This window comes from Oncorhynchus clarkii, chromosome 19, assembly GCF_045791955.1.
Source record: "Oncorhynchus clarkii lewisi isolate Uvic-CL-2024 chromosome 19, UVic_Ocla_1.0, whole genome shotgun sequence".
In the NCBI taxonomy this organism is placed as follows: Eukaryota; Metazoa; Chordata; class Actinopteri; order Salmoniformes; family Salmonidae; genus Oncorhynchus; species Oncorhynchus clarkii.
The window spans coordinates 22948947-22976288 of NC_092165.1; the positions used below are offsets into that span (position 1 = coordinate 22948947).

The 27342-nt window shown below is 42.9% G+C and overlaps 1 protein-coding gene across 3 annotated transcripts in view; it reads left to right on the forward strand.

Moving 5' to 3' along the window:
- Positions 1–6284: 6284 nt before the first annotated feature.
- The window catches only part of LOC139374939 (uncharacterized), a 44584-nt gene continuing 23526 nt past the window's right edge, over positions 6285–27342 (forward strand). For 2 of the 3 annotated variants that reach the window (XM_071116196.1, XM_071116197.1), the window contains exons 1-2: positions 6320–6953; positions 27152–27233. In XM_071116196.1, the coding sequence (XP_070972297.1) occupies positions 6885–6953; positions 27152–27233 (151 nt within the window). In that variant the 5' untranslated portion in view covers positions 6320–6884. Of the gene's footprint in view, positions 6954–27151; positions 27234–27342 lie in introns of all 3 variants that reach the window. The other variant, XR_011627744.1, reaches the window with a different exon arrangement.

The window sequence follows — 27342 nt, forward strand, 5'->3', positions numbered from 1 at the left end:
TGGTGTGTCTTGTGGTAGCAGTTGCAAACCATTGCTAACATTTACCTTGGAACTGGGTTGTGTGAGCTTGTGTCATAATGAAAATGGAAAAGGCCAATGGCAGCCAGTGTGTTGCTTCATAAAGAATATACCCGTGACACAAGCATGCATGCACGCACGCACACACACATATCCATGCACACACACATATCCATGCGCATACACACACGGTGACACACGTACACACATACGGCGGCACACCCACACATGCATGCACACGCATCAGAAGCATGCAAATGCACAAACACAGATTTTGATATGCGGTTGTCGGACAAATCATGTGAAAAATGTCACATGTAAATGTTAATTATTTTTTTTATGACATTTTCACGAGTCAGACATGTGGTTTTCGGACACGTGACGTTTCACTTTAATTTTTCACATGTAAACAGACAAGTGCTTTTTGTACAGAAGTTTCACCGTTGTTTGTCAGACCATGAGACATCCCAAAAATCGGTCATCTCAATCTGTCTTCTCTACAGACGTTTTTGGAATGTCTAATGGTCTGACAAACAACCCTGTAGCTTGGCCACCTACCACTGCAGATGCGGAAGGATGACAAAGGCAGATGCATTGGATTTTTGTGAGAAGACTGAACAGTTTAGGCTACAAAACTAATATGAGCACTCTATGGAAATGGGAGACTCTCTGTCAAGGAGACACTTCTGAAGGTAACCCACACAAACAAATGGAAGTATGGACCACACAACCATATCAAGGGCAGGGTAGCCTAGTGGTTAGAGCGTTGGACTAGTAACCGGAAGGTTACTACCCCCAAGCTGACAAGGTACAAATCTGTCGTTCTGCCCCTGAACAGGCAGTTAACCCACTGTTCCTAGGCTGTCATTGAAAATAAGAATTTGTTCTTAACTGACTTGCCTAGGTAAATAAATAAATCCCTCAAAGGCAAAGGTGTTGTTAATATTTATATGATAGCAAATTTCAATTTTCAAAAATAAAATTATGCTTTCGTCTTTTGAGCTTCTAGTCATGAAATCTATGCAGCCTACTGTTTACAGGCCTCCTGGGCAATATACAGCGTTCCTCACTGAGCTCCCTGAATTCCTATTGGACCTTGTAGTCATGGCAGATAATATTCAATTTTTTGGTGAATTTAATATTCACATGGAAAAATCCACAGACCCACTCCAAAAGGCTTTTGGAGCCATCATCGACTCAGTGGGTTTTGTCCAACATGTCTCCGGACCTACTCACTGCCACAGTCATACTCTGGACCTAGTTTTGTCCCATGGAATAAATGTTGTTGATCTTAATGTTTTTTCTCATAATCCTGGACTATTGACCTAACATAATCGTTTGTGGTGCTTTTGCTGTAAAGCATATTTGAAATCGGACACTGTGGTGGGATTAACAACGAGAATAGCTTTTAAATGGTATGAGATACATGTATGTTTGAGGAATGTTAATTATGAGATTTTTGAAGTTTTGAAAATGGCGCACTACACTTTGACTGGCTGTTGTCATATCGCTCCCGTTAAACGGGATTGTAGCCATAAGAAGTACACTTTCCCTGCTATGCGGATGACACACAGCTGTACATTTCGATGAAACATGGTGAAGCCCAAAAATTGCACTTTTAGACTCTGACAAAACAGAGATGCTTGTTCTAGGTCCCAAGAAACAAAGGGATCTTCTGTTGAATCTGACAATTAATCTTGATGGTTGTACAGTCGTCTCAAAAAAAACTGTGAAGGACCTCGGCGTTACTCTGGAACCTGATCTCTCTTTGACGAACATGTCAAGACTGTTTCAAGGACAGCTTTTTCCCATCTACGTAACATTGCAAAAATCAGAAACTTTCTCTCCAAAAATGATGCAGAAAAATATATCCATGCTTTTGTCACTTCTAGGTTAGACTACTGCAATGCTCTACTTTCCGGCTACCCCGATAAAGCACAAAATAAACTTCAGTTAGTGCTAAACACGACTGCTAGAATCTTGACTAGAACCAAAAAATGTGATCATGAAAGGCACTGGAGCGACGAACCGCCCTTGCTGTCTCTGCCTGGCCGGTTCCCCTCTCTCCACTGGGATTCTCTGCCTCTAACCCTATTACAGAGGCTGAGTCACTGGCTTAGTGGTGCTCTTCCAATGCTGTCCCTAGGAGGGGTGCGTCACTTGAGTGGGTTGAGTCACTGACGTGATCTTCCTGTCCGGGTTGTCGCCCCCCCTTGGGTTGTGCCGTGGCGGAGATCTTTGTGGGCTATACTCGGCCTTGTCTCAGGATGGAAAGTTGGTGGTTGAAGATATCCCTCTAGTGGTGTGGGGGTTGTGCTTTAGCAAAGTCAATCTGTTATATCTGGAGTATTTCTCTTGTCTTATCCAGTGTCCTATGTGAATTTAAGTATGCTCTCTGTAATTCTCTCTCTTTCTCTTTTTCACTTTCTTTCTCTCTTTCTCTCTCACTCTCAGAGGACCTGGGCCCTAGGACCATGCCTCAGGACTACTTGGCCTGATGACTCCATGCTGTCCCCAGTCCACCTGGCCGTGCTGCTGCTCCAGTTTCAACTGTTCATGGACAGACGCCCACCCGGACCCTCCCTATTGTTTTGAGGTGCGTTCGGGAGTCCGCACCTTAGGGGGGGGGGTTCTGTCACGCCCTGGTCGAAGTATTTTGTGTTTATCTTCATGTATTGATGTATTGGGTCAGGCCAGGGTGTGGCATGGGGTTTTGTATTGTGGTGTGTTTTGTCTTGGGGTTTTGGTGTGTATGTATTGGGATTGTAGCTAGTGGGGTGATCTAGCAAAGTCTATGGCTGTCTGGAGTGGTTCTCAATCAGAGGCAGGTGTTTATAGTTGTCTCTGATTGGGAACCATATTTAGGCAGCCATATTCTTTGAGTTTGTCGTGGGTGATTGTCCTTAGTGTCTTGATGTCCTTATTCTGTGTTTGTTTACACAAGTATAGGCTGTTTCGGTTTTCGTTCATTACGTTCTTTTGTTTTGTAGTGTTTGTGTTCATTCGTGTTTACGTTGTTCATTAAACATGGATCGCAATAGACACGCTGCATTTTGGTCCGACTCTCCTTCTACCGAAGAAAGCCATTACAGAATCACCCACCACAAAAGGACCAAGCAGCGTGTCAACAGGCAGGAGCAGCCCAAAGAGGAGATGCGCAATAAGGATTTCTGGACATGGGAGGAAATCCTCGACGGGAGAGGACCCTGGGCTAAACCAGGGGAGTGTAGCCGCCCAAAGGTGCAGCAGGAGAAGAGGCAACAGGAGCAGCCCAAAGAGGAGGACAGTATGGACTACACTTCTTGGGAGGAGATAGACAGGTGGGCGGTCGACCCAGGGAGAGTGCCGGAGCCCGCCTGGGATTCGATGGAGCAGTGCGCGGAAGGTTATCGGAGAATGGAGTTGGCAAAGCAAGCACGGCGGCGCGGACGGAAGCCCGAGAGTCAGCCCCCAAAATTTATTGGGGGGGGCTAACAGGGAGTATGGCTACGCCAGGTAGGAGACCTGCGCAAACTCCCTGTGCTTACCGGGGGGCTAGAGAGACCGGGCAGGCACCGCGTTATGCTGTGGTGCGCAAGGTGTCTCCGGTGCGGGTTCATAGCCCGGTGCGGTACATTCCAGCTCCGCATATCGGCCGGGCTAGAGTGAGCATCGAGCCAAGTGCCATGAAGCCGGCTCTACTCATCTGGTCCCCAGTGCGTCTCCTTGGGCCGGCTTACATGGCACCAGCCTTGCACTCGGTGTCTCCGGTTCGCCTGCATAGCCCAGTGCGGGCTATTCCACCTCGCCGCACTGGCAGGGCGACCGTGAGCATTCAACCAGGTAAGGTTGGGCAGGCTCGGTGCTCAAGAGCTCCAGTGCGCCTGCACGGTCCGGTCTACCCAGTACCACCTCCACATCCCAGCCCTTCGGTAGCAGCTCCCCGCACCAGGCTTCCTGTGCGTGTCCTCGGCCCAGTACCACCAGTGCCAGCACCACGCATTAGGCCTACAGTGCGCGTCGCCTGTTCAGCGCTGCCAGAGCCTTCCTCCTCTTCAGCGCTGCCGGAGTCTCCCGCCTGTTTAGCGCTGCCAGAGCCTTCCGCCTCTACAGCGCTGCCGGAGTCTCCCGCCTGTTCAGCGCAGCCAGAGCCTTTCTCCTCTCCTGCGCTGCCGGAGTCTCCCGCCTGTTCAGCGCAGCCAGAGCTGCCAGCCTGCATGGAGCAGCTAGAGCTGCCAGCCTGCATGGAGCAGCTAGAGCTGCCAGCCTGCATGGAGCAGCCAGAGCTGCCAGCCTGCATGGAGCAGCCAGAGCTGCCAGCCTGCATGGAGCAGCCAGAGCTGTCAGTCTGCATGGAGCAGCCAGAGCTGTCAGTCTGCATGGAGCAGCCAGAGCTGTCAGTCTGCATGGAGCAGCCAGAGCTGTCAGTCTGCATGGAGCAGCCAGAGCTGTCAGTCTGCATGGAGCAGCCAGAGCTGTCAGTCTGCATGGAGCAGCCAGAGCTGTCAGTCTGCATGGAGCAGCCAGAGCTGTCTCCTCAGTCCAGTGGGGTTCTGGGTGAGGACTACTAGGCCATGGTCGGTGGCGAGGGTGGACTATCCAGGGACGCGAGGAGAGGGGACTAAGACATTGACTGAGTGGGGTCCACGTCCCGCGCTGGAGCCGCCACCATGGAAAGACGCCCACCCGGACCCTCCCTATTGTTTTGAGGTGCGTTCGGGAGTCCGCACCTTAGGGGGGGGGGGGGTTCTGTCACGGCCTGGTCGAAGTATTTTGTGTTTATCTTCATGTATTGATGTATTGGGTCAGGCCAGGGTGTGGCATGGGGTTTTGTATTGTGGTGTGTTTTGTCTTGGGGTTTTGGTGTGTATGTATTGGGATTGTAGCTAGTGGGGTGATCTAGCAAAGTCTATGGCTGTCTGGAGTGGTTCTCATTCAGAGGCAGGTGTTTATAGTTGTCTCTGATTGGGAACCATATTTAGGCAGCCATATTCTTTGAGTTTGTCGTGGGTGATTGTCCTTAGTGTCTTGATGTCCTTATTCTGTGTTTGTTTGCACAAGTATAGGCTGTTTCGGTTTTCGTTCATTATGTTCTTTTGTTTTGTGTTTGTGTTCATTCGTGTTTACGTTGTTCATTAAACATGGATCGCAATAGACACGCTGCATTTTGGTCCGACTCTCCTTCTCACCAAGAAAACCGTTACATGGATATAGTACAGACACTTCAAAACCAAATAAGGTAGCTAAATGATCCATGGTATGACCATCTAAAAAAAATCAATTTTAGCTTAGTACCCACTACACTTTCTTTAACCTCAAAGTCAACTTGTTTTGACATCGCAATGTTGTTTTTAGCTGTATAGATTATGAAATTTAAGCTCAACATGTGAAAACAGTATGTTTTTTTTGTAAGGGAGATGATGATGTCATTGAAATAGAATCTCTCTACTCTCGCCAATTATACCGGACTCTCTCTCTCTTCTTTCTTACCCACATCTCAATCTCTCTTTAATTTCAGTTCAATTGTCTTTATTCGGATGACAAGAAACAAATCCAATGCTGTCAAAGCTAACACGTCACTGAACCGACCAGAAACAACTCAAAATTAAAGTAATAATATGAAGACTATTATAAGTGACATATACTTAACTCTCCCCCTCCCTTTCTTCTTTCCCTCCCGTGGATGCACTCACGCACTTACAGTAAAGGCACAATATGGAAGATTTTGTGCTATACAATGGTCATTCAATTTATGATATACCCATCGATTCCTGAAGAAACTAACTTATAAATGCCACATGGGCTTATTAAAACGGTATTACCCTATCATAACTCACAATATAAGTTTGTAATGATGCATTGTTCATATTTTGTAGTCATGGATAACTTTTTGGAGTGCCCCTTTTCTTTAAACTGTTTATTTTAAGCTATTATTTTTCCATTGTCACTGTATAATGAATAAATAAAGTGATATTCTATTCTATTTGAATTGCATTATTTTTCATTCTATTCTAATACATTCTATTATTTTATATTTAAACGAAGTAGGCTATTTTATAGTTCAAATTCGAAACTTGACACACATCATCCTAATGACAGTTCCCAAATCTATGTAACCCTATTGTTCCTCCAATAGATGAAAATGGGCTGAAATACATTAGACTTAGGCAGTATTTAAACATAAGGCTTATCGTTCCATGAAAACAAGATATGGCTTTAAGAAATAGACAGTCACCCCTCCCTCGACAGAAAAAAACGACATCATTTGGTGGAGAAGCCAATGAAAAAGACGGATCCATAACGGAGAGAAGTAGTATATGTCTGTTGTAAACTAGCGTGCCATGTAGCCTACATTCGACTGTGTGTATGTCTGTGAGAATGAGTGCTGTGTGCGTGTCTAAATGTGAGCAAGTTCAGTAAAAGTAACCTACATAGTTTGCGCGCTGTTCCTACAATTATTTTTGCAAAGCATAGGAGGAGAAAGTCGAAACGACTATGATGTATTCATTTGGGACCTGGGAAACCAGCTACCAGGACTGGCTACGTCGCTACCAAGCTAAATAAACGCACAAGAAGTCGGTTTTAGTTCAAATTCGTCCTAATCCAGCCTGTCACAAATAACGGATTTGGTCGCTATCATGTCAAGATTTTGACCTGCACAGAGTTTATCTTCAACCTGATATCGGGGCTGATTCTTCTCTTCAACAGAAGTTGAGCGTGCCACCTTTGTGTGTGTGGTGTGTGCGTTCATGTGTAAATGTGTGCGACTGATGTGTAAACTGCTGTACAATTCGCAATGAATGCACTGTAGTTGTCGCATGGCTTCACACCAGTGTACATTTAGCAACAAAAATAGTTTTGGGAAACCATATTCGTAAAATTTCAGGATGTTGAAGACTCTAACCAAGAAGCTAAGGAGACACTCACTCAACGAGATACATCCCTTTCAGTTCAAGGTAAGCATAATATGTTCACAGTATTGTCGAATTTCCCCCTCCCTCCCCCTACAGTAACATCGTCCCCCTGTTGAATTTACCCTGCCCCCACAGTAACATCCCATCCCACATCCAAAATATAAATTTTAACATTGTTAAGTGCTATTATAATAGTATCATTTAACTAAAATAAAGAATACAACAACCACCGGTTGTGGGTTGGTAGCCAATTGATTGCAGCAACATTTTGTTATATTTTTGATTGCAGCAACATTTTTTACCCTTCTATATTAATTAGTATTGCATTATGCAGAGTGTTTTTGCTAGGGCCTGTGGTTTTAGGTGAATGACCTGGTTACTTCGAAAGACTACTGCAACCACACACACACACACATTATGTGGGCAGTACAGTATTTTTGCTCCTACTTCAAATCAGGCATTTAACGTTCAAAGAAATTAGCTGGACACATACTATGTAAAAAATTGCACACACAGGTGTGTGTACAGTTGAAGTCGGAAGTTTACATACACTTTATTTGGAGTCATTAAAACTCGTTTTTCAACCACTCCACGAATGTCTTGTTAACAAACTATAATTTTGGCAAGTCGGTTAACATCTACTTTGTGCATGACAAGTAATTTTTCCAACAATTGTTTACAAACAGATTATTTCACTGTATCACAATTCCACTGGGTCAGAAGTTTACATACACAAAGTTGACTGTGCCTTTAAACAGCTTTGAAAATTCCAGAAAATTATGTCATTGCTTTAGAAGCTTCTGATAGGCCAATTTACATTATGAGTCAATTGGAGGTGTACCTGTGGATGTATTTCAAGGCCTACCTTCAAGCCCAGTGCCTCTTTGCTTGACATCATGGGAAAATCAAAAGAAATCAGCCAAGACCTCCAAACGCCTGAAGGTACCACGTTCATCTGTACAAACAATAGTACGCAAGTATAAACACCATGGGACCACGCAGCCGTCATACCGCTCAGGAAGGAGACGCGTTTTGTCTCCTGGAGATGAACGTACATTGGTGTGAAAAGTGAAAATCAATCCCAGAACAACATCAAAGGACCTTGTGAAGATGCGGGAGGAAACGGCTACAAAAATATCTATATCCACAGTAAAACGAGTCCTGTATCGACATAACCTGAAAGGCCACTCAGCAAGGAAGAAGTCACTGCTCCAAAAAAGCCAGACTATGGTTTGCAACTGCACATGGGGACAAAGGTCATACTGTTTGGAGAAATGTCCTCTAGTCTGATGAAACAAAAATATAACTGTTTGGCCATAATGACCATCGTTATGTTTGGAGGAAAAGGGGGGAGGCTTGAAAGCCGCAGAACACCGTAAAGCATGGGGGTGCTTTGCTGCAGGAGGGACTGGTGCACTTCACAAAATAGATGGCTTCCTGAGGAAAGAAAATGATGTGGGTATATTGAAGCAAGACATTAGTCAGGAAGTTAAAGCTTGGTTGCAAATGGGTCTTCCAAATGGACAATGACCCTAAGCATACTGCCGAAGTTGTGCTAAAATGGCTTATGGACAACAAGTCAAGGTATTGGAGTGGCCATCACAAAGCCCTGACCTCAATCCCATAGAACAATAGTGGGCAGAACTGAAAAAGCGTGTGTGAGCAAGGAGGCCTTACAAACCTGACTCAGTTGCACCAGCTCTGTCAGGAGCTTATTGTGGGAAGCTTGTGGAAGGCTACCCAAAACTTTTGACCCAAGGCAATGCTACCAAATACTAATTGAGTGTATGTAAACGTCTGACCAACTGGGAATGTGATGAAAGAAATAAAAGCTGAAATAAATCGTTCTCTCTACTATTATTCTGACATTTCACTTTCTTAAAATAAAGTGGTGATCCTAACTGACCTAATACAGGGACTTTTTACTAGGATTAAATGTCAGGAATTGTGAAAAACTGAGTTTAAATGTATTTGGCTAAGGTGTATGTAAACTTCTGACTTCGAATGTACACACACACTACCTCAACTGTTGCACACTTGCATGCAGATATCCATACTCATTCAGGCTGTTTTGACCACCCATAACTGTTGCACACAAAATAACTTACATATGTATAAACATTAACACACATTTGACATTTCAATATAACATCAGTATTACACAAACCATCGCCCTACTTCAATGTATTGCACATCTGGTTCTCCTCTGAAAGGGGAATCTGTGTTAGTAATGTGTGTGTGTGTGTGTGTGTGTGTATGCCCAGCAGTGTTTCCACCCTAAACTGCCCAGAATGCTTTAACACACACACATGCACCTGGCCTGCTTAGACTACACGTATGATTTGCCCATCCAACAGCTGTTCAACTCTACAGACAGTCTCCTCAGAGTCCAAGAGCTCTAGCAGTGTTTCCCTAGACTAGAGGTTATCTTAGCTGGAGCCCTAAGGACTTTGCAGCAATATACAAAGCTGGTGTCACCAGTCTTCAATAAAAACACTAACCGTTTGTTGGCAGGGGGCTGCATCATCACTTTTAATAATGTAATGTAATGATGGTGATTGAAGTCACCCACCTTTACACTTGCTTTTCTTCAACCTTCAGTGGCAACCAATTCAACGTTACACGGCAGCCATTTTTTTGGACCATGTTAATTTCACATGTGCTCAGTCCTAGTAGGATTTTAAGTCGAATACGTCTCTATGCTACCTGCAGAATGATCTATTTTATAGCGGGCACAGTTGTTGGTCTGCGTACGCTGAGCCAGAGGCTCGTGAATCAATCATTATTTGCGATTCATTGCAGCCAGCAGTAAAATAAAAAAATTATGATGATTCTCGAGTCACTAAAAAGTATTTCAAAAATAACGAATCATTCGCGAACTACACATCACTACCACAGATTTCACTGCTGTTGCTTTGGTCATGGTGATCTGCCGCTGCTGTGATGACCGTTTGGACATTCTTTTCACATGCTTTGCTGTTTCGAAGTGACCTTGTGTTCCAGCACAACGTTGCATGGAGTGCATTACAATTTGCCCCCACTTTCATGTCAAATATTTGGAAATAGTTTTGCACGGTCTTTAGCTGTGATTTTTGTTGGTAAATGAGATTCTTGTTCATTGTTCTGTCTGTCATAAACTGATGGTTGATGACTGACATTTTAACACGCAGACGGGGGAAGAAAGTTTGACGTATGGTTTGATTGGGCAGTTTGAGGTAAGTGGTCGAAATTGCGAAACCTCATTTGTTTTGGACCCTTTTAATGCAGTAAAGTGCAGTGATGGGTCAATTGTGAGCTCTCGCGTAATATGCATGGATTGGTTGATTTTTGCGTTGTACTATGTATGCTATCTTGGAATCCTGGAGAGACTGTTTAATGTAGGGTGTGGAGGGACTTTAAATTGTGAATGGGTCACTCGCCTCAACCTCCACCATTGTATAGAAACCAGGTTTCGGATCAATTCAAAATTGAATTGAGATTCCAGAATTTGAATTTGAGGCAATTTGAATTGAAGTTGTAAACAGGATACAGAATTGCAATTTTAATGAAAGAAAATACAATTTATTCAGTGAAATTCAATGAATTTGTATTCTTTGTTAGATGTTGTACATAAAATAACATGTTATAAACATGCATATAAAATATTGTTGAAACAATGGATTTTCAGGACAAACACTTAAATTATCAAGGAAAACAAAACATGTATGCAAATATAAGTTATTATATTTAATCAATCACTTACATTTTGTTCAATATTGGGAAATACTACAATTTTCAGAATGTATTAATTTAATTCTCAAGTTGACCCCGACTATTAAAACCTTCCTCAACCAGAAACCGTGGATTGATGGCAGCATTCACGCAAACAGAAAGCGCGAACCACTGCTTTTAATCATGGCAAGGCGACCGGAAACATGACCGAATACAAACAGTGTAGCTATTCCCTCCAAGGCAATCAAACAAGCTAAGCGTCAGTATAGAGACAAAGTAGAGTCGCAACTCAACGGCTCAGACACGAGAGGTACAGTGGGGAGAACAAGTATTTGATACACTGCCGATTTTGCAGGTATTCCTACTTACAAAGCATGTAGAGGTCTGTAATTTTATCATAGGTACACTTCAACTGTGAGAGACGGAATCTAAAACGAAAATCACATTGTGTGATTTTTAAGTAATTAATTTGCACGTAGTTTCACACATCTTCAATGCTCTCTTGTAAGTAGGAAAACCTGCAAAATCGGCAGTGTATCAAATACTTGGTTCTCCCCACTGTAGCTCAGGTTAATGTATGTAGCCTTCCTAACAAAATACATGAGGTTTTTAAACTTGGTCAACTTAAATAATATTCATATTTTAGCTTTGACCGAAACGCATTTAGATGCATCTGTAAATGATTGGCAAATGAAGATTCATGATATAGTCTACTTAGAAGGGACAGGAATAGTGGGGGTGCAGCACTGTACATTCAGAATCATAAACCTTTTAAGAGGAGGGATGACCTTAATGTCAAATAGAGGCACTATGGGCTCAAGCACATCTGCCTCACTAGGCATCCATATTGGTGGGATGTGTGTATAGACCTAGCTCTAAAGTGTCCTATCTGGATGTGTCCTATCCCAAAAGACAGCAAAGAACCCATTACTCGTGCCAATAGTCAACCTTCACTCAGTAATATATTGGAGGGTATTGTGAGTAGACAAATATGAGAGTACATGGAAAAGAATGATCTGATTTCAGCCAATCTGCATGCTTATCCCAAAAAACATTCCACTACCACTGCATTGGTTGACATGACTGACCAGTGGCTCAATGCTAAGGATAATGGCAGGTTTGTGAGTGTACTGTTTTTAAACACCAAGAAAACCAAAGTTATGTTGGTCTGTTCCACCAGGAAAAGGCTTATTTTATAATATACACCATTTAAAAACAGCCAAACTCTATTCAAAACAGTACTCAGTTGGTAAGAGACATTCAGTAAATACTCCACCATCTATGTGTTATCCAGAAAGAAAAGAGAAATAGGCAAAATAACATTGACTTAGAGCAATAAAGAAATTGAATAATTTATCTGAGCAAACCAGAAACATTTCTAGATATAAATTCAAACAAGACTTTAAAACCATTTAAATATAACACATAGGACAGTTGTTCTGTCCTATGGTGGATGAAAAATCTCTCTTTTTAGACAGTTTTTATCTGGTATTTATCTGGGCAATATGTCAGTGTATTATGTTTGTTTGTAACAGTGTTATATTTGAAAATGTGTTTGTATTATAAATTGTATTTGAATGTTTAAGGACTCTTGGAAGATTAGTCAAAATGAGGACTTAGAGAGATCCTAATCAAAACAAAAATCTACACACAATACTCCATAATGGCAAAGACAAAACAGATTTAGACATTTTTGCAAACATGTTAAAAATAAACAGAAATACCTTATTTACCCAACTACTCAGAGCCTATGAGACTCAAAAAAATTGAGTTCAGGTGCATTCTGTTTCCATTGATTATCCTTGAGATGTTTCTGCAACTTGATTGGAGTCCACCTGGGTGAATTCAATTTATTGGACATGATTTGGAAAGGCACACACACCTGTCTACATCAAGTCCCACAGTTGACAGTGCATGTCAGAGCAAAAACCAAGCCATGAGGTCGAAGGAATTGTCCGTAGTGCTCCGTGGCCGGTTTGTGTCGAGGCACATATCTGGGGAAGGGTATCAAAACATTTCTGCAGCATTGAAGGTCCCCAAGAACACAGTGGCCTCCATCGTTCTTAAATGGAATAGGTTTGGAACCACCAAGACTCTCCCTAGACCTTGCCAACCTGGACAAACTGAGCAATGGCGGGATTAGGGCCTTGGTCAGGGAGGTGACCAGAACCTGATGGTCACTGACAGAGCTCCAGAGTTCCTGTGTAAAGGGAGAACTTTCCAGAAGGACAACCATCTCTGTAGTACTCCACCAACCAGGCCTTTATGGTAGTGGCCAGAAGTGCCTTTTAGTGAGAAGTGGCATACATTGCCAAAAGGCACCTAAAGGACTCTTACCATGAGAAACAAGATTCTCTGGTCTGATGAAACCAAGATTGAACTCTTTGGCTTGAATGCCAACTGTCACATCTGGAGGAAACCTTGCACCATCCCTACGGTGAAGCATGGGGGTGGCAGCATCATGCTGTGTGGATGTTTTTCCAGCAGCAGGAACACAGAAACTAGTCAGGATCGATGGAAAGATGAACTGAGCAAAGTACAGAGCCTTGATGAAAACCTGCTCCAGAGCGCTCAAGACCTCAGACTGGGGCAAAGGTTTACCTTCCAACAGGACAACAACCCTAAGCACACAGCCAAAACATAGGAGTGGCTTCGGGACAAGTATCTGAATGTCCTTGAGTGGCCCAGCCAGAGCCCGGACTTGAATCTGGGCTCTGGAGAGACCAGAAAACAGCTGTGCAGCGACGCTGCCCATCCAACCAGACAGCTTGAGAGGATCTGCAGAGAAGAATTGTAGCGTCATACCCAAGAAGACTCAAGGTTGTATTCGCTGTGAAAAGGTGATTCAACAAAGCACTGAGTAAAGGGTCTGAATACTTATGTAATGTGACATTTCAGTGGGGGGGGGGGGCTCCTCCAGACCATTCAAAGTTCAAGTAGGAGCTGGTGGCTACCAGGGTTCGGGCTCAATTCAGAATGAATTTAAATTCAATTCAGTTGGCCACACCCCAAAGGATTGTATAATTTGAATTATAGTGACAAGAAGTAGAGTTTAATTCAATGTAATTAAAATAAATTCCACTCCGTAATAGAACATGGAGTTTTACTGAATCTGACTGGTCACACTTCCAGATACTAAATAATATATCACTTCTCTGGAAACAATGTTCATTTACTCTTTAACCTCAGTGTTAAGAATAGCCAATTACATTTCCAGCAACTATATCGTTTGTTTGGCGTATTTTTGAAGGCCTCAAATAAAATCACATTTCATTGGTCACATACACATGGCTAGCAGAGGTTAATGCAAGTGTAGCGAAATGCTTGTGCTTTTAGTTCCGATCATGCAGTAATATCTAACAAGTAATCTAACAATTTCACAACAACTACCTTACACACACAAGTGTAAAAGAATGAATAAGAATATGTACATATAAATATATGGATGAGCGATGGCCGAACAGCATAGGCAAGATGCAGTAGATGGTATAGAGTTAGTAAGATGGTAAGATTAGTAAGATGGTATAAGATTAGTAAATGTAGGGTATGTAAACATTATATAAAGTGGCATTGTTTAAAGTGACGAGTAATACATTTATTATATCCAATTTTTTATAGTTAAAAGTGGATGAAGATTTGAGTCAGTATGTTGGCAGCAGCCACTCAATGTTAGTGATGGCTATTTAACAGTCTGATGGCCTTGAGATGGAAGCTGTTTTTCAGTCTCCCGGTCCCAGCTTTGATGCACCTGTACTGACCTCGCCTTCTGGATGATTGTGGGGTGAACAGGCAGTGGCTCGGGTGGTTGTTGTCCTTGATGATCTTTTTGGCCTTCCTGTGACATTGGGTGGTGTTGGTGTCCTGGAGGGCAGGTAGTTTGCCCCCAGTGACGCGTTGTGCTCACCTCACTGGTGAGCCTTACAGTTGTGGGCGGAGCAGTTGATACAGCCCAACAGGATGCTCTTGATTGGGCATCTGTAAACATTTCTGAGTGTTTTTGGAGACAAGCCGCATTTCTTCAGCCTCCTGAGGTTGAAGAGGCGCTGTTGTGCTTTCTTCACCACACTGTCTGTGTGGGCGGACCATTTCAGAATGTCAGTGATGTGTACGCCGATGAACTTGACGCTTCCCACCTTCTCCACTACTGTCCCATCAATGTAGATAGAGGGGTGCTCCCTCTGCTCTGTTTCCTGAAGTCCACGATCATCTCCTTGGTTTTGTTGACGTTGAGTGTGAGGTTATTTTCCTGACATCACACCCAGAGCCCTCACCTCCTCCCTGTAGGCCGTCTCGTCGTTGTTGGTAATCAAGCCTACCACTGTAGTGTCATCTGAAAACTTGATGATTGAGTTGGAGGCGTGCATGGCCACACAGTCATGGGTGAACAGGGAGCACAGGAGAGGGCTTAGAACGCACCTTTGTTGGGCCCCAGTGTTGAGGATCAGCGGGTGGAGATGTTGTTTCCTACCTTCACCACCTGGGGGCGGCCCGTCAAAGTCCAGGATCCAGTTGCACAGGGCGGGGTGGAGACCCAGGGTCTCGAGCTTAATGACGAGTTTGGAGGTTACTATGGCATTAAATGCTGAGCTGTAATCGATGAACAGCATTCTTACATAGGTATTCCTTTTGTCCAGATGGGTTAGGGCAGTGTGATTGCCTCGGCTGTGGACCTATTGGGGCGGAAAGCAAATTGGAGTGGGTCTAGGGTGTCAGGTAGGGTGGAGGTGATATAATCCTTGACTAGTCTCTCAAAGCACTTCATGATGACGGAAGTGAGTGCTACGGGGTGATAGTTGTTTACCTCAGTTACCTTAGCTTTCTTGGGAACAGGAACAATGTTGGCCCTCTTGAAGCATGTGGGAACAGCAGACTGGGATAGGGATTGATTGAATATGCCCGTAAACACACCAGCCAGCTGGTCTGCGCATGCTCTGAGGTCGCGGCTAGGGATGCAGTTGCAAGGCTTAACACATTTAAACGCTTTACTCATGTTGGCTGCGGTGAAGGAGAGACCACAGGTTTTTGTAGCGGGCCGTGTCAGTGGCACTGTATTTTCCTCAATGCGAGCAAAGAAGTTGTTTTAGTTTGTCTGGGAGCAAGACATTGGTGTCCGCGACGGGGTTGGTTTTCTTTTTGTAATCTGTGATTGACTGTAGACCCTGCCACATACAGTGGGGAGAACAAGTATTTGATAACCTGCAAAATCGGCAGTGTTTCCTACTTACAAAGCATGTAGAGGTCTGTAATTTTTATCATAGGTACACTTCAACTGTGAGAGACGGAATCTAAAACATAAATTCAGAAAATCACATTGTATGATTTTTAAGTAATTCATTTGCATTTTAATGCATTACATAAGTATTTGATCACCTACCAACCAGTAAGAATTCCGGCTCTCACAGACCTGTTAGTTTTTCTTTAAGAATCCCTCCTGTTCTCCACTCATTACCTGTATTAACTGATCCTGTTTGAACTCGTTACCTGTATAAAAGACACCTGTCCACACACTCAATCAAACAGACTCCAACCTCTCCACAATGGCTAAGACCAGAGAGCTGTCTAAGGACATAAGGGATCAAATTGTAGACCTGCTGGGATGGGCTACAGGACAATAGGCAAGCAGCTTGGTGAGAAGGCAACAACTGTTGGTGCAATTATTAGAAAATGGAAGAAGTTCAAGAGGACGGTCAATCACCCTCGGTCTAGGGCTCCATGCAAGATCTCACCTCGTGGGGGATCAATGATCATGAGGAAGGTGAGGAATCAGCCCAGAACTACACGGCAGGACCTGGTCAATGACCTGAAGAGAGCTGTGACCACAGTCTCAAAGAAAACCATTAGTAACACACTACGCCATCATGGATTAAAATCCTGAGGCGCACGCAAGGTCCCCCTGTTCAAGCCAGCGCATGTCCAGGCCCGCCTGAAGTTTGCCAATGACCATCTGGATGATCCAGAGGAGGAATTGGAGAAGGTCATGCGGTCTGATGAAACAAAAATATAGCTTTTTGGTCTGAACTTCACTCGGCGTGTTTGGAGGAAGAAGGATGAGTACAACCCCAAGAACACCATTCCAACCGTGAAGCATTGAGGTGGAAACATCATTCTTTGGGGATGCTTTTCTGCAAAGGGGACAGGACGACTGCACCGTATTGAGGGGAGGATGGATGGGGCCATGCATCGCAAGATCTTGGCCAACAACCTCCTTCCCTCAGTAAGAGCATTGAAGATGTGTCGTGGCTGGGTCTTCCAGCATGACAACGACCCGAAACGCACAGCCAGGGCAACTAAGGAGTGGCTCCGTAAGAAGCATCTCAAGGTCCTGGAGTGGCCTAGCCAGTCTCCAGACCTGAACCCAATAGAAAATCTTTGGAGGGAGCTGAAAGTACGTATTGCTCAGCGACAGCCCCGAAACCTGAAGGATCTGGAGAAGGTCTGTATGCAGGAGTGGGCCAAAATCCCTGTGTGTGCAAACCTGATCAAGAACTACAGGAAACGTATGATCTCTGTAATTGCAAACAAAGGTTTCTGTACCAAATATAAAGTTCTGCTTTTCTGATGTATCAAATACTTATGTCATGCAATAAAATGCAAATGAATTACTTAAAAATCAGACAATGTGATTTTCTGGATTTTTGTTTTAGATTCCATCTCTCACAGTTGAAGTGTACCTATGATAAAAAAATTACAGAACTCTACATGCTTTGTAAGTAGGAAACACTGCCCGATTTTGCAGGTTATCAAATACTTGTTCTCCCCACTGTATATGCAGCCCTTTCCTTGTCAAGTGGAGATCAATAGTGCATGTATTCATTATAGTTGAAGTTGTCATGATACACATGTTTGAACATTGAATTAAAATAGCCAGGGAGTTAGTCTGGAATCCTGATACAGTTGCCCGTTGATTTAAAGTTTATCCATCACCATGGAGACTCGTTGATTCGGGCAACGCTTTTCCATCATGGTGGGATAGTTTTTTTTCTCCTTTCCGTGGGGAAGTGATCATTAATTCCAAAATTAGTGTTTCTGAGTTGTCTGCCACTGCTCTTCGCTATTTTCCTTTTGCTTAAAAAAATTCAAAACATGCAATAATAGCCCGTGGCCTAGTCCCAGAGGCCTTACCCATTCTATGGACTCTGGAGAAAGTGACATTACGCATAACATATGTGGGCAGATTCAGTTGAGTAGACATAAAGTCTCAGATGGTGTCCTCACAGCTTCTGATGTTGTCATTCTCCATTATCCCTGAAAAGATTAGATTGTCCCGCATTGATCGACACTGTACATCAAGCAAGGTTTCTTTAAGTTGTTTGTTCTCCCTTTGCAACACCTCCACCTTGCATGAATAGAGTCTTCATTACCTTTCCGTTCCGTGTTCTCTTTTCTTAGATCATTCTGACATTGGCTGAATTCTAGACCGGCACATAATGCATTGACATCCTCTCAAGTTTGGCAAGCCTTTCATTGATGGGTTTTAACAAGTCAACATCCATATCAGTAAACCTCTCGCCAACTCTACATGCACGTCTTCTTGCTTGGGGATGGTTTAGTGCCATCTTTGATACTGCTTGGCCAACTTGGCTTTGGTTTGTTTAGTTGATTGGGTTTATTGTCCTTAACAGTGCTTGAATCCTACGAAACCAGCGACATTTCTTTGAGCTCTTACAGTGCCTTGCGAAAGTATTCGGCCCCCTTGAACTTTGCGACCTTTTGCCACATTTCAGGCTTCAAACATAAAGATATAAAACTGTATTTTTTTGTGAAGAATCAACAACAAGTGGGACACAATCATGAAGTGGAATGACATTTATTGGATATTTCAAACTTTTTTAACAAATCAAAAACTGAAAAATTGGGCGTGCAAAATTATTCAGCCCCCTTAAGTTAATACTTTGTAGCGCCACCTTTTGCTGCGATTACAGCTGTAAGTCGCTTGGGGTATGTCTCTATCAGTTTTGCACATCGAGAGACTGACATTTTTTCCCATTCCTCCTTGCAAAACAGCTCGAGCTCAGTGAGGTTGGATGGAGAGCATTTGTGAACAGCAGTTTTCAGTTCTTTCCACAGATTCTCGATTGGATTCAGGTCTGGACTTTGACTTGGCCATTCTAACACCTGGATATGTTTTATTTTTGAACCATTCCATTGTAGATTTTGCTTTATGTTTTGGATCATTGTCTTGTTGGAAGACAAATCTCCGTCCCAGTCTCAGGACTCCATCAGGTTTTCTTCCAGAATGGTCCTGTATTTGGCTCCATCCATCTTCCCATCAATTTTAACCATCTTCCCTGTCCCTGCTGAAGAAAAGCAGGCCCAAACCATGATGCTGCCACCACCATGTTTGACAGTGGGGATGGTGTGTTCAAGGTGATGAGCTTTGTTGCTATTTCGCCAAACATAACGTTTTGCATTGTTGCCAAAAAGTTACATTTTGGTTTCATCTGACCAGAGCACCTTCTTCCACATGTTTGGTGTGTCTCCCAGGTGGCTTGTGGCAAACTTTAAACAACACTTTTTATGGATATCTTTAAGAAATGGCTTTCTTCTTGCCACTCTTCCATAAAGGCCAGATTTGTGCAATATACGACTGATTGTTGTCCTATGGACAGAGTCTCCCACCTCAGCTGTAGATCTCTGCAGTTCATCCAGAGTGATCATGGGCCTCTTGGCTGCATCTCTGATCAGTCTTCTCCTTGTATGAGCTGAAAGTTTAGAGGGACGGCCAGGTCTTGGTAGATTTGCAGTGGTCTGATACTCCTTCCATTTCAATATTATCGCTTGCACAGTGCTCCTTGGGATGTTTAAAGCTTGGGAAATCTTTTTGTATCCAAATCCGGCTTTAAACTTCTTCACAACAGTATCTCGGACCTGCCTGGTATGTTCCTTGTTCTTCATGATGCTCTCTGCGCTTTTGACGGACCTCTGAGACTATCACAGTGCAGGTGCATTTATACGGAGACTTGATTACACACAGGTGGATTGTATTTATCATCATTAGTCATTTAGGTCAACATTGGATCATTCAGAGATCCTCACTGAACTTCTGGAGAGAGTTTGCTGCACTGAAAGTAAAGGGGCTGAATAATTTTGCACGCCCAATTTTTCAGTTTTTGATTTGTTAAAAAGGTTTGAAATATCCAATAAATGTCGTTCCACTTCATGATTGTGTCCCACTTGTTGTTGATTCTTCACAAACAAATACAGTTTTATATCTTTATGTTTGAAGCCTGAAATGTGGCAAAAGGTCGCAAAGTTCAAGGGGGCCGCAAGGCACTGTAAGTATCTCTCTCAATGAATCGTTCAAGCTCTTCAATGGATTCTGAATCATCCAGTGTGTTTGCAGGCAGAGTAAAACACATAACAAAACAATAGATGTATCTTTCCGGACCTGTACAGTCCATCAGATACACGCAATATATTTTTTTAAAACAATTGTTTACTCACTCGTGGTTGAAGGAAGTGCCTGTGTTAGAGGATAAGAGAAACACTTTTTGGTTAGCGAGTTTTCAGTAGTGAAGCGACAGTTGATACATTTCATGTTTATTTAATCCTAGAGCTTCAAGAACACTGTCCTTGTGAGTTCAGTGCCTAGATTAATGAGGAACATGTATTTAATCCATTTTAGAATAAGGCTGTAATGTAACAATGTGGAAAAAGTCAAGGGGTCTGAATACTTTCCGAATGCACTGTACATGTCAAATCAAATGTAATTGGTAAGTTGACATCTTATTTCCAATAGTTCCTCCCGGCTGTATGTAATAAGACTTAAGATTTCCTGGGGTAACGGTGTAAGAAATAATACATTTAAAAAAAACAAAATACTACATAGTTTCCTAAGAACGCGAAGTGAGGCGTTAGAATCACCTTTTGGCAGCCATTTATAACAATTCTATCTGTGTCTTTCTGGGTAAGTCTCCATGTGTCTTTTGGAAAACGGACTGAACCAGGTTTTCCTCTAGAATTTGCCTGTGCTTAGCTCTATTCCATTTATTTTTATCATAAAAAAACGTCCTAGTCCTTGCCGATTACAAGCATACCCATAACGTGATGCAGGCACAAATGCTTGAAAATATCAAGGGTGGCACTCAATGATGTGGTGTTTTGGATTTCCCCCAACATAGCACTTTGTATTCAGGACATAGAAGTTCATTTTGCCTCATTTGTTGCAGTTTTACATAAGTGCCTTATTCTGTACAGGCTTCCTTCTTTTCACTCTGCCATTTAAGTTAGTATCAACAATATTGTTGATCCATCTTCAGTTTTTTCTATCACAGCCATTTAACTCCCATTGACCTGGTGGTTAAATTGCTGAGGGGTTTCCTTCCTCTCCGGCAACTGAGTTAGGAAGGACACCTGCATCTTTGTAGTTACTGGGTGTATTGATACACCATCCAGTGTAATTAACTTCACCATGCTCAAAGGTATATTCAATGTTAGCTTATGTTTTTTTTACCCATCTACCAATAGGTGCCCTTCCATGGTCTTTGTTTTTGAATCTGTGTTTGAAATGTACTGCTCGACCTGAGGGACCTTACAAATGATTGTATGTGTGGAGTACAGATATGAGGTAGTCATTTAAAAAATCATGTTAAACTATATTGCACACACAGTGAGTCCACACAACTTATGTCACTTATGTGTAGGACAGTGTCCCAAAATCAGAATGTAAACCATTTTAAATTCAGGCTGAAAAGGTCAAGGGGGTGTGAATACTTTCTGATGGCACTGTATATATAATTTAGCAGTCATTTTTTCCAATGATAGGCTGGATGGCATTTATTGCAATATTGCTTGGATCTATTTAATCTCCACCAAGTGCATAGGGTATCGGCTCGATTTGGGACTGGGCGTTAGTGGTAGTCAGTAAGTTTACATTACACACACATGCGCGCACACACACAATAGTGTGATTGCTAAAGGGAATGTTAACAGTAACTTCCAAGGGTAAGGGATGCACGATGTATCAGTGAACATGTCGGAATCGCAGGATATTAGCTGAAAATGCCAACATCGGTATCGGCCCGATGTCTAGTTTAACGCTGATGTAAAAAAAACGATGTCAAAGCTGACGTACATACAAAAAAGTATTTAGTCAGCCACCAATTGTGCAAGTTCTCCCACTTAAAAAGATGAGAGAGGCCTGTAATTCTCATCATAGGTACATGTCAACTATGACAGACAAAATGAGAGAAGAAAATCCAGAAAATCACATTGTAGGAATTTTAATTAATTTATTTGCAAATTATGGTGGAAAATAAGTATCTGGTCACCTACAAACAAGCAAGATTTCTGGCTCTCACAGACCTGTAACTTCTTCTTTAAGAGGCTCCTCTGTCCTCCACCTGTATTAATGGCAACTGTTTGAACTTGTTATCAGTATAAAAGGCACCTGTCCACAACCTTAAACAGTCACACTCCAAACTCCACTATGGCCAAGACCAAAGAGCTGTCAAAGGACACCAGAAACAAAATTGTAGACCTGCACCAGGCTGGGAAGACTGAATCTGCAATAGGTAAGCAGCTTGGTTTGAAGAAATCAACTGTGGGAGCAATTATTAGGAAATGGAAGACATACAAGACCACTGATAATCTCCCTCGATCTGGGGCTCCACGCAAGATCTCACCCCGTGGGGTCAAAATGTTTACAAGAACGGTGAGCAAAAATACCAGAACCACACAGGGGAGACCTAGTGAATGACCTGCAGAGAACTTGGACCAAAGTAACAAAGCCTACCATCAGTAACACACTACGCCGCCAGGGACTCAAATCCTGCAGTGCAGACGTGTCCCCCTGCTTAAGCCAGTACATGTCCAGGCCCGTCTGAAGTTTGCTAGAGAGCATTTGGATGATCCAGAAGAAGATTGGGAGAATGTCATATGGTCAGATGAAACCAAAATATAACATTTGGTAAAAACTCAACTCGTTGTGTTTGGAGGACAAAGAATGCTGAGTTGCATCCAAAGAACACCATACCTACTGTGAAGCATGGGGGTGGAAACATCATGCTTTCGGGATGAACCGCAGAGCCGCGCACACTTTTAAATAACGCTCCATAGAATTCTGTGGCACCATGCAAGCTGCGCAGCAGTACGCTGCAACTTTTAACGGAGGGACCATTGTATAGCAGTTGCCATTGAACATCCTGTCTGAGGTTCTGACTCTGCTTGCAGATGTAAGAGGAGAAATCCGTACTGCCATGCCCACTTCACTGTTGCTCCAAGCAGAGGAAACTGCAGTTCTGAAATGCATCAAAAAGCATGAAGCCCATACATGCCACAGCGTACATGTTGGACCCCAAGTATTCTGGCAAGAGCATCCCGTCTGGTGCAGAGATCAACAAGGCCTATGGTGTCATCACTACCGTGTCTCACCACCCTGGCCTGGATGAGGGATGGGTTCTTGGCAGTCTTGTGAAGTGCACTTCCAAGCAAGGGCTTTGGGATGGAGATGCAATATGGCAGTTGTGCTAACATATCTCATCAGCCACCTGGTGGAAGGGACTTTATGGATCTGAGGCTCTTTCCCATGTTGCCTCCATCCTCCAAATCCCAACAACATCATCCACCTCAGAGCACAACTGGTCCTTATTTGGGAACACACACCAAAGCACGCAACAGGCTGACCAGGTTGAACATTTGGTGGCTATCGAGTAATCCTCAACAGGGTTGGAAAGTGACAGTGAAGAAGAGGCCTCAGTCTGATGTTCAAGAGATGGACATTGATGTCCAGGGAGAAGACATGGAAGCCTGAGAGGAAGACAACCAAAGCTTTAGTATAGGAACTATCATTTTTCAGATGTATGTTGAAAATGTTTTTGGGAGATGCGATGGAACATTTGGGGATCATTCAATATTCCCTTTTGTTGTTCAGTGAAATCATCCCATGTGAAGAGTCAACTCATTTAATTAAAGTTCAATTCGTAACTAAGTTGTTTTAAAAAAATTCTATTGGACGTATTTAATCATTTGCAATTATGTCTACTTATGATAAGGTAAAAGGTATATGTTTCTGTCTCCACATGATATGGTAAATATATCCAATGCAAAAAACATCTACATTTAAATGGTATTAACATTAATTTGCATATTTTCATTAATTCCCATGGAAAGTTTCCACCTTTTGAATATTTCCCAAAACTTTGGCTTTACTGTGCGTGCATGTATGTCCTTTAACTCCATTGGGATATGTGGGACGTTAGCGTCCGTTGACATCTAGTGGAAGCCTTAGGAAGTGCAATATGACCCCATAGACACTGTATATTCGATAGGCAGTGACTTTGAAAAACTACAAACCTCTGATTTCCCACTTCCTGGTTGGATTTTGTCTCAGGTTTTTGCCTGCCATATGAGTTCTGTTATACTCCCAGACATAATTCAAACAGTTTTAGAAACTTCAGAGTGTTTTCTATCCGAATCTACTAATTATATGCATATTGTAGCTTTTGGGCCTGAGTAGCAGGCAGTTTACTCTGGGCACTTTTTTATCCAAGCTACTCTACTGCCCCCCAGTCCCAAAGAAGTTAAGTGCAACGTTAATGTGTGTGTGTGTGCATCGTGTGTATGAATGTTTTTTTTTTTTACCTTTGTGTGTATGAGTGTTCCCTCTTAGTCACCTGGTGTCCTTATAAACAGTTAATACCAGGTTCCCTGAAATACCGCCAAATAGTTAAGTCAACATGCAACGTCACTGTTATGTTGACTCATCCTGTTGCCACAGACAATAGTGTCTGACTTGCTCCAAGATGGGGCACACCCTTGACATCTAACCTGGATGCCTTTAACCCCTTGCTTGAGGTAGAAGTTGCCCTTAAAAACTGATCTTCGATCAGATTACCTGATCCTGTATCAGTGGTAAGGGGGAAACATGTATATTTTTTTACCTATTCTGAATTTTTTGAAAGGTTCATATCACTGTCAGGAAATGCAAGCTCCCTCCAGCCCTGTGAATGTGTTGGGCCCCACAGCGACACACACACACCCCAGTCCCATGCAGTGCTAGTGGGTGATGTCATGGAGATGGCAGGTGTGACCGTGTGATGGCAGTAAAACTTTGAATGCACACCTTTTGTATGTAGAAGAAGTAATGTTCAAGTTTTACAGATATACATATGGCAGTCACTGAAATGCATGGATATTACAGTACATACAAAAAACAATTCATGACTATGTATACTGAACAAAAATATAAATGCAAAATGCAACAATTTCAACTCATATAAGGAACTCAGTAAATTGAAATGAATTCATTTGTGGATTTTACATGACTGTACAGGGGGACAGCCATAGGCCCACCCACTTGGGAGCCAGGCCCACCCATTTGGAAGCAATGCCCAGCCAATTCTTTTTTCCCCACAAAGGGGATTCATTACAGACAAAAGTACTCCGTTTCATCAGCTGTCCGGGTGGCTGGTCTCAGACGATCACCAGGTGAAGATACCAGATTTGGAGGTCCTGGGCTGGTGTGGTTACACGTGGTCTGCGGTTGTGAGGCCGTTAGGATGTACTGCCAAATTCTCTAAAATGACATTGGCTTATTGTATAGAAATGAACATTAAATTATCTGGCAACACCTCTGGTGGACATTCCTGCAGTCAGCATGCTAATTGCACGCTGCCTTAACTTGAGACATCTGTGGCATTGGGTTGTGTGCCAAAACTGCACATTTTAGAGTGGCCTTTTATTGTCCCCAGCAGAAGGTTCACCTGTGTAATGATCATGCTGTTTAATCAGCTTCTTGCTATGCACACCTGTAAAGTGGATGGATTATCTTGGCGAAGGAGAACTGCTCACTAACAGGGATGTAAACAAATTTGTGCACAAAATATGAGAGATGAGCTTTTTGTGTACGGAACATTTCTGTGATCTTTTATTTCAGCTCATGAAACATGAGACCAACTTTACATGTTCCGTTAATTTTTTTTCAATATACATTTAGGAGACTCTGAGTTGTTGATTTAGTTTGCGTAGGTTATGGACAACTTTTATATATCTGTCTTGGCCTGTTGGATAGAGAAGAGGGCACTTTGGGTGTACCTTCCTGACACGTGTCCTTGACAGGCAGTGGGTAACCAGTCCCTGAAAGGCACAGTTTCTCTCTTCTCTCATGAAGTGAGGGTAGTGATAATGAAGTCAGAGCATCCATCTATTCAGGATATGCTGTGCTGAGGATGATTCTGCAAGCACACTTCTGGATACGCTCCAGTTGATCAGAGAGGGCTTGAGTTAAGGAGCAATGCGAAGCTGGTGCTGCGTATTCCAGGCAGGGGTGAATGTAGCCTGTGTATATAGCTACCAGGTCAGCCTTTGGCACATTGAACTTGGAGGGTGCGGGTTTATCACAAGTAGTGTATGCGGCTTGCTCGAGGAGCACTGGTTCCTTTCTCTTTCTCTCCTTTTCACTGTTTGAAGTGCTTCAGTAGGAAGGGGAGGTGTTGAGTCTGTGTGTGCATGTGAGCACAGATGGCAGCTGCTCGGCCTGGCCTCACTCAGTGTGGTGCGTTACTTAACTCTTAGTGCTGCCGTCTGTTGGGTTTCTATCTTTTTAGACTCCTCAAAAGGAGAATGCTCTTAAAGCACAGCTGAAGGCAATAAAATACCTATCTGATAAAAAATATGTGGCATCGATATTAGTCAAAACATTTATATATAGTGTCAAATGTAAATAGGATAATTTTGTTCATAAAGTCAGTCTCATCCAAAACTGAGTTTTGTGAGTTCATGACTTACTTGAGGGTTGTTTTGATTTTGACTGCTCATTTGCCCACTAACACGGGTTACACAGCTGCTGGGATTGCGCTCTATCCAATCTTACCGCAGAACACAGACAGTGAGACAGACCTGCCCATCAGATCTGACTTTGTTAACATAAGATGACAAATTGGTGCAGTATTTCTCAAGTAAAAAAAAATACAAACACCTTAGCTAGATGTAAAATTGCTCTATACTAAAACCTCTGCAAAAACGTTAATTACAATTAATTACAGATTTCTTGATTTATCTTAGATTCAATCTGACAGTTTGAGGAAGAGATACTGGTTTTGTCCCCCATGAGGGGACTAACATCCCCTAACTGCCACATCGAACCACAAGACTGAAATCTCATTTTTTTAAAGGGACAGTCTGGGACATGGAAATGGCAGCATCAAGAGCTGCCAAGGGTTTACATTGAACTGAAGAGGCTGTCTTGTAGAGAGCAGACTTGGCCTAGATTTAAGCTTTTTGTAACTTCATCCATCTTACACTCAAGTTGGATTTTGGAAGGCATTTTTCAGGAAGAATAGGCCATTTGACCAAGTTTAGGTGTTCGCATGATATGCACGCTACATGTGAAACAGAGTTGTGCTAATTGTAACCTTTTTTACATTGCACAATTTCTTTGGATAAATCATGTTGATTGAGCTTTTGGGTTAGTGGGCCACCATGTTGCTTAAAGCCCCAAAGAGTGGCTTGTACTGATGCTAACTCATTTAACTGGTTGAGAGCCATATGTTGCCTGATGTCATAGTTAACCTTTAACCCTTTCCTTCTAGATTTCCTACCATTGCAGTGGGGAGGGAGCAGAGAGCGACGATTCCGAGGGGGAGAACCAGGAGCTTGCACAGATTGACAGAGGTATGTGGGCCGCTCGCTCAAACCAACCCAAGTCGTCTATGGTCTTCATTGTTACATGGATGTGTACAAGATGGTCATTTAACAGATTAAGCTACTTCTAGGTAACACA